This window comes from Tachypleus tridentatus, chromosome 9 (assembly GCF_004210375.1).
Source record: "Tachypleus tridentatus isolate NWPU-2018 chromosome 9, ASM421037v1, whole genome shotgun sequence".
In the NCBI taxonomy this organism is placed as follows: Eukaryota; Metazoa; Arthropoda; class Merostomata; order Xiphosura; family Limulidae; genus Tachypleus; species Tachypleus tridentatus.
Window position 1 is genome coordinate 81,626,978 of NC_134833.1, and position 9,021 is coordinate 81,635,998.

A 9,021-nucleotide genomic window follows, 5' to 3' on the forward strand; every position below is an offset into this window, starting at 1 on the left:
GACATCGTTTCTGCCAACTTCAGCTTATAGTTACATAGTTTAATTTGGTAGATACTTATTTCTATGTTATTGAAGATAATAACTTTGTACATGTCCCCCAGTGGCACATCAGACTGTCTGCAGACTGACAACGCTAGAAACCGGGTTCCGATACTCGTAGTGAGCAGTGCATCTTCGTGTAGCTTTGGACGTAATAACAAACAACAACCTTCGTTCATATTGTTAGTAGATTAATGTGCTAATTGTCATCAAAATTATCAAAATGTACAGGCGAAGAATTTTACTAGTTTTAATTTTTGTTATAGTTACATAAGTATTATACGCAAGTTTTGAATTAATAAAACTAGATGGTAGACAAATAGTCAGTAGCAGCCAATGCCCACTTTTGAAACTATTATTGTTTAATTGGATAATGAAATCTTACAGTCACCCTTACAGTGCACTACACATGCCCTCAAAGTAAAGAACGTTTTTTTTTTGCTATTGCGTTTTTTCGCTAAAGGGTCCCGAAAAAGGTTTCTTCGTTTGAACTGTCGACACTCTAACCAATGCGCCGCGCCTGCCTCAAACAATAAGAAAAACCAGGTTTATCTGGTCTTAAGAAACTTCTTTCAAACTGACTCTAATCTTTTATTGATAAAACGCTGGCACCAGTTTATTAATATTCATATTTCTTTATTATGACCATTTGTAAACAGTATGTGTTTGTTTGTGTTTTCTTATTGCAAAGCCACATCTTTAATATAGGCGTGCTTCTAAGCTTTTCGATCTAAGCGATAGGTAGTAAATATCAGTCAGTAGGCCTAAGTATTCATGCAAGTATCGTGGCAACAAGATTACTCTCTGACTGCATGTTTACAGCTTTCAGGCTCACGTAATAATAGATTACCAATTTGCAAATTGAACAGTCCACATAAGTGGTTGCAAAAATCATTCCCCCATCGGGTGTAAAAAATCTACGCCCATGATAATGCTATTAGTTACTATCTATAAAAAATGTGAATCAAATTACGTTTTCAAAATACGATACTTTAATAATAAATTCCTTCGGAACGTATCTGATAAAAAAGTACTAAAATTCTGACTATCGATCTGAGCTAATTTACTGACGACTCATTTTTTTATTTTATTTTTTGCAATTAAGACTGACGTTGGTAAAATGTATATTATTGTGAAACCACGAAAACGTTTTCTTGAATACCTTTACTTATTTCATTAGTAACTGGGTTGAGTTCCTGTTTGTTAAAAGAGATAGTAAAGTCAAACATACTGACAGAGAAACGTTTAGGTTGAATACAGCTTAGGCCTGGCATGGCCAATCGCGTAAGGCGTGCGATTCGTAATCCAAGGGGCGCAGGTTCGCGCCCGCGTCGCGCCAAACATGCTCGCCCCTCCCAGCCGTGGGGGCATTATAATGTTACGATCAATCCCTCTATTCATTGGTAAAAGAGTAGGCCAAGAGTTGGCGGTGGGTGGTGATGACTAGCTGCCTTCCCTCTAGTCTTAAACTGCTAAATTAGGGACGGCTAGCACAGATAGCTCGCGAGTAGCTTTGTGCGAAATTCCAAAACAAACAAGAATACAGCTTACTAGTTTGGATGCTAAGTATTATCAGCATTTCTCACCATAACAATGTTACATTAGAAACATAACGTACAATTTTGAAATTGATTTTAGTTGGTCTTATTGTTACGTTGACTCTTAATGTGCGTATTTAGAAGTGAATGATGATATTCTGTGAATATTTCAGGTAACTTTCCGTGTATTGATAACGAATAGTATACAATACATTGTATTACCTATTGTGAAAGGTTATTTGACCAAACTATATACCCTTCAATTTAAAATTACACGATATTCAGTGATTTATTTTACAATTTGCAGACTTCAATCAATAGAGGACCTCAAGAAAATATGGTTTTTACGAAAGTATGTTTTGTTTTAGTTAAGCCAGTCTTGGTGTTTCTCTTGGCTTACTCACCTGGATCGTAAATCCATCAGACAAAAGTGTTTCAAGATTTAGTGATGGTAAGTGTTGATGGCTATCTGTCTTTACTCTGGTTTAATAGTTCAAAAGACCTGTAGGTCTCAAGCTTGAATATACTCACCCTTTCAGTCATAAAGAGTTTATAGGTGATGGTCAATCCCAATTTTCGTTGGGAAAAGAGCAGTATAAGAGTTAGCGGTTGGTAGTATTTGGCTACCTGCATTCTTTCTAATTTGTAATTTTTAGATTAAGAACGTAAAGTGTAGATAGCGCTCGAATAGCTGGGTGTGAAATCGACAAACGAGCATACAAATCCTTTCAAAACTAAGGACTACTTTATACACTTAGTCCATGTGTAATTTTGTGCAAAATACTGAAGCAAATACAAAGTTCGAGAATCAAATGATCTCACTTCGAATGGTGTTTATTATTTGATATGTTATTTCTGTGTAGCATGAACAGAACTCTTTAGATATATATGTTTAAAGGTATAAAGAAATCCTACCTTTTTGTGGAATACATATTTGACTAGATATGAGAAACAGTGTGGAATATTAAAACAGTTGCACAAACTTAGCATTGTTAAAAATTATCCATCTTTCCAGCACCTGAACAATGTATAAAAAGCTAAAGCTCAAAAGTTTGTAAAGATATTGTTAATTAATAAAACAACAACTTTCAATAGATAACTAAGTCTCCTCTCCCCCAAGAAAAAAAAAAAAGAAACAATGATGGTGATCAAATATCCAAGGGGACAAATACTACACATTTATATATAAGACTATACATACAAATATAGCATTATATATAGAAATATAGTTATAGCAGTAAAGATTGCAATGTATTCTTGACAATCAAACTGAAAAATAAATTTGTAACAAATTGAAATATTAAAGGTTACAGAGTTTTAAGGTCTTCATGCGCTTATACAAAATCAGTTCATTTGGTTGTTTTGAATTTCGCGCAAAGCTACACGAGGGCTATCTGTGCTAGCCGTCCCTAATTTAGCAGTATAAGACTAGAGGGAAGGCAGCTAGTCATCACCACCCACCGCCAACTATTGGGCTACTCTTTTACCAACAAATAGTGGGATTGACCATAACATTATAACGCCCCCACGGCTGAAAGGGCGAGCATGTTTGGTGCGACCGGGATTCGAACCCGCGACTCTCGGATTAGGAGTCGAACGCCTTAACACGCATGACCATGCCGGGTCAAATCGATTTGGATAACTAGAGCAAACTATATTTGGGAAAGGTTAGATAAGTAAAACTGTAATAGAAACTTCTCTGTTGGAAATGTAAAATGTACTTTTAAGAGAGGTTTGATAGGTAAAACTGTAATACAAACTTCTCTGTTGGAAATGTAATGTGTACTTTTAAGGGAGGTTCTTATAGAAGTAGAACTCTACATCAATGGGATTCTATGTCTCCCGATTTAATCTTTCACTTGTCTCACATATGAAACAAAAGTAGAGTTTTAAAATATTACAAATTTAGGAACATATATAAATATTCAGGACCACAACTCCTCACACATAAAGTAGGTATTCAACATCTCCAGAAAATTGTGGGAAGATATGGCTACTCCTTGTTGAGGGAAGGTATGGCTACTCCTTATTGAATTCCAAAATTTGGAGTGATATTTAAAATATATCTTCTGAAGTCCCATTCATAACTGTGTGAACAGCAATTAAACCTTGTAAGACTGGAAACTTGAATTACCTAATGTATGAACAAGATTATAAAAGAAACAATGCAGAGTTCCTCCTGCATGGTTTAGTGGTTAATGTAAAAAGTTGTAAATCCGAGGATCCATCATTCGAATTGCTGTAAAATCCCCCTCCGCAAGTTAGAACTATATATATCTTTATATGAATGACAGGTAAATTTCATTATTTGGTTACAGTAACGCAAGAATTGGCGGTAGTTGCTGTGAATTAGGTGCCTTACGACTCGTAGATCAGTTCAAAATTAGGAACGGCTGACAATGTACGAATGATTTCGAAAAACACATTTTACCAAAATAATCTTGACGTTTGATGAAAGTGAAAACAGGTATAATAAAATTGTAGTAATTTTAAAAAAAGGACAACTGAAATGCTATGTCAGCAGTTGTAGCTAAAACGACACAAAATGGCGAGCATTTAAGATTTTCCAATAGGATGTTGTTGTGTAAAAAAAAAGAGGAGATTTAATGCTTCAAGTAAAATTTGCAGCCAACGATATACATTTGTAAGCACAGTTAACAAAAGGAACAATTGGTAAAATATGATATTTTCATTTTTTATTACACCTGATAATACAGGGTGTTCGGAAAGTCATTGTGCACGTATATATTTATTAACAGACATGTTTTAATATAGAATACAGGAGGTAAATATGAATGACAATTATAAACAATGTTGAAAGTGACCCCCGTTGGCATCAATACAGGCCTGAATCCTTCTTATTTTGTTTCTAAACACCGCTATCAGTTGCTGGATTGAAATAGACTGAATGAAATATGACTACAAAACTACACAGTGACTTTCTGAACACCCTGTATATCTGACTTATGCTTGTTTGTCGTTAAGCCCATGGCTACACAAAAGCTGTCTGTGCAATGCCTGTCAGGAGTAACAAAACCCGTTTTTTTGTGTTGTATATATTGGGGAGGGGCGCAGGAAGTCTGCAAAAGTGTAAAAGAAACAACAAGAAAATCTATAAATATCGGATTTAATATGACTTTTTTCTACTAAAGCTCTGTGTATTCTGAGTAGAAAATGAGTGATTTCACCTAAGTTTATAGTTATTTTTCCACACTGTGTGTTGAAATAGTAAATAAACAAAACAAAATCATTCCTTATGATGTAGTATGTGGATCACATTCATGGTGAATACTGTGTAAGAAAAGGCATTTATTTCAAGGTTAACTATTTATAATGTGGCACAAATTTTTAGAATATTATTTCTTTTAGAACAAACAGCATTGCGCTATTCGCTGTGTTTACCGCGTGGAATCGAGTGCTCCATATTAGTGTTGTAAGTTGTTAAGAGTTACCACTGTCCCACCGGGAGAATTTTCAAAATACCATACAGAGACAAATTTGTCTACATAATTTATAACAAAATATACATATTCTCAATAATACATGATATTCACACAGTGAGAGAGAAATATTATTAAATACAAAAACGTGAAATAATAAAGAGAGGAAATATAAATTGAATAATGATTAGCATTACAAAGTAATTTCATTTGTAACACTACAAATTCTAACTAGTCATTGTATAGCCCAAAACATCCCCTTCTCCAATAGGCGTTCGATCTACTACAAACTTTCTTTTTGGTTCAACGTTGATACATTTAGTAAGTGGCTTTTACTCGTTTTACATATACAGCAGGACGAGCATATTTATGGGCGAGAAGACCAGAGTAGCCGTAGGAGGGAAGGTGAAAGTCGCCATTAGTTGGAACAGGAAATCTGAAGGGTACAGAAGGAACAAATTTGTTAATTTTAGGAGGAGGATGAGCGTATCCAAAGGTGGGAACAGGGGCGGCGTGGACTACAGGATGAACAACCTTGACAATTTTAGGAGCAGGATGAGTGTATTTATAGTTGGGAACAGGGGCGGCGTGGACTACAGGATGAACAACCTTGACAATTTTAGGAGCAGGATGAGCGTATCCAAAGGTGGGAACAGGGGCGGCGTGGACTACAGGATGAACAACCTTGACAATTTTAGGAGCAGGATGAGCGTATCCATAAGCGGGAACAGGGGCGGCGTGGACTACAGGATGAACAACCTTGACAATTTTAGGAGCAGGATGAGCGTATCCATAGGTTGGAACAGGGGCGGCGTGGAATACAGGACTAACAACCTTGACGACCTTAGGGGCAGGAACCGAGTGACCATGAACTGGTGGCGCGGAACCTCTAGGGGGAGCGTCATATTTCACAGGGGTAGCATCGGATTTGATGTTGACATCTGCAGGGTTTTGATTGGCTGTACCGGGCTCGTTGGTCTTAATGTCAGCTCGAAATCCACCCTCATCAGCAACGTAGTCCACCTGGCGGGTGATACCGTTAGCGTCCGAATAACCATAGGAACCTTGCTTATTGCCATATGCATCACCTTGTTCTTGTTGCCACTGACGATCCCCGTATTCATTCTTGATTTCATAGCCAAACTTGTAAGGCTGGGGTTTGTCCTATAAAACAAACGAAACTATTAGTTCTTGCTTAACTTGTATCAGACGTCTGACATATCAGCATGTACATGCCAAATATCACTTAACACCATCGTGTTTTAATGCACAAGTTCGAAACAAATAAAATTATTGCATCAGAGTTTATTCCTGCACTTTACAGTCTAAAATAAAACATACCCACTTGTGTATAGTTGATACAATAGTTTTATTTATAGGATTTTTGTTAGATTTTAATTTCCTTCATTATTTAATTTACTGATTTGATTTGTGAAATAATTTATGTGCGTGTGTGTGAAAACCACTTCATATTAGTTTTATTATCTCAGTTCAAATAATTTTATTGTTTTTCTTACTAGGTAATTAACAACAGAAACAGAATAAGAGACAGATGTGGTTTTGTATTCATACATGTACATATGTTCATGACTTACGACTGGGTCGACTTTGTAAGAAGGTGAACTATATGTAGTTGGAGCTACGACCTTCACAACTTTACGAGGAACGTAACCATACTTAGGTTTATACTGGGCGCTGACAGATGCTACTAGAAGACAACAGATGACAACCTACAAAGACAAAATTTTAGATTTCAATACACACAAAAAACACTTTTTTTACAGTTTTTATATATAAAAATTAACAGGTTATATGAAATGTTCTTGTTGGTTTGTTTCCGAGAAGCACAGATTGCAATAGTGTCAGTTACGACTTTGTTTTAGAAAGAATTACACCAATAAATCCTTACCTAAAGTTAATTAGTTGTTGAAATGATCCGATTTCAAATAACAAAACTAATTTTGATTGAGCGTCTCTTTTCTTAACATTTAGTAATCTCTATTACACTGTCTATTAGTTTGGAAAGATATGTTCAATGGATAGAACATTATTGTGCTTGTTGATAACTAAACAGACATGTGCGTAGAACGCCTGTCAACATAGCTCTAAAACAAAACTACTGTCTTACCTTGTTCATAGTGCTTGCCGAAATGTTCAGACTTCACCTACTCAAATGAGAAATGATTCAATATACTTCAAAACACCTTGGGTTTTTATAGGAACCTTAACCAACGTCTCCTCCCATTTTCATTTCCCCTAAAATCTGGGCCATAAAACCGATGCCTCGAGTTAATGATGTTAATCATTCGAATCATCCACTTGCTATCATGGTAAAGCAGTTAGCTTTTGCCTACGGCGTGGTGTGTCTCCCATAGCTTCAGTCTCAATCATTATTAGGCTTAAACTTCCTGTATTAAACAGGCCTTGGAGCTCTTCTTAGAAGTAGAATACATTTTACCATCTCGAAAAAGAGAAGGAAGTTAGAAGATCAGGAGAATTATTTCCTTAAAACACCTAAAAATATTTACCTGAAGTTAATTCACCAAAAACGTCCAAAAGTAACCACTATGAATCAGCCAGGTTTAGGCCTGGATTCTGTATTCTACAAACTTTGAAAAGCAGTGTATATCCTCAAACTGCAGAAATTTTAGCTCTTTCAACTTGTTGATTTAAAGATCAGCTGCGTGGTGACTAAAAGCTAATTAATTGACCCTTAGTATGGAAAACAATTACTAATTATTACGACTGAAAAAAAGAATTTTTAATCTCTCCGAGCCAAGTTAATAATAATATATCTCTCATAAGAAGAATGTTAACAATAGTCTGGTGGAGTCGGTTCGATAATAATTATTGTCGTTAAATACATGAAAGAAAATTTCCTGTTAAACATGCAATTTTAATTTAATGTGTTACTGACACACTAATACTTCTTCTCGTATTCATGAAATACAAACACAACTGTGTTTAAACATATGAATACTTCATGCTATGTTCATGACACGTTTTAGAGGAAGGTGTAAAGTTTTAATAGACATGACTAAAGTTTTAGCTTTAATTTATAGTGTGTTTTGTTCAACATGTGAGTTTAAGTCTCCGTTTCACTGTGTGCAGTTTTGTCTTGTTTATAAATAAAATAAATTTTGATTAACATTTTATCACTAGTTGTCTTTGAAATAGTCTAAGAATCAGCTGCAAGGACTTTGGAGATCAGTTCATCTTAATGAAGCTGTTGTAAAATACGTAATATCGAATATGGCTGTATACTACATTTTGTTTCAATAGTGTGCTTCTCGCATTAAGGAAACATACCTTATTATCAAGTAATAATAAATTATAAACTGTAAAACTAAATATAGATTACTATTCTTAAAGGATATGAGACATAAGAGCGTTTAGAGTACCTCTATGATACTGTAAAAAGTTAAGTTCGTACCGCTAATACTTATCTTTCTATATGATTCATTTTGTACTTATTTACCCTATTAGTGGATTTCCGAATTACTGTGTGAAATAAAGCTTATAAAGATATCTATATATAATATGGAAAACGTGAATGGCACTTTAAGCCCGTTTGAATATAATTTACATGAATAGATACAACGGATAACCTGATATGCATTTCCGATAAAAACACACAACACAGAGACTCCTCTTTTCCGAAAGCTTCAAACAACCTGCTTATGTTCGTACGTTAACTGTAATTGATACCAACTAGTAGAATAGTTCTGTCTTTTCAGATAACATACGTAGACCAACTTTCAAAATAAATCAAGTATTTGACTTCCATAAAAGCAGCGCATTTCATCTTGAGGGATGCGAAGTGTTCTAGGAATACCGTGTTGCTAGTTGTAACAATAAATAAATTTCTCTTTGTCCTCAGAAATGATTTTCATACTTAATATTTTCTAATCGCATTTCTGTGAACACAAAACATTTAAGTACGAAATATGTAGTTATAAGACCCAGACTTAAGCTCGTTAGAGTCCACTTATTATAAGACTAAA

At 35.1% G+C, this 9,021-nt stretch overlaps 1 protein-coding gene across 1 annotated transcript; it reads right to left on the reverse strand.

Moving 5' to 3' along the window:
- Positions 1–5,140: 5,140 nt before the first annotated feature.
- On the reverse strand, positions 5,141–7,561 carry LOC143227163 (uncharacterized). The gene is made up of 3 exons (XM_076458667.1): positions 7,146–7,561; positions 6,613–6,747; positions 5,141–6,181 (listed from the first exon to the last, which is right to left on the reverse strand). Exons 1-3 carry the CDS (start codon positions 7,152–7,154, stop codon positions 5,336–5,338), a joined length of 990 nt encoding a protein of 329 aa, XP_076314782.1. The 5' UTR covers positions 7,155–7,561; the 3' UTR covers positions 5,141–5,335.
- Between the last annotated feature and the right edge of the window lie 1,460 nt (positions 7,562–9,021).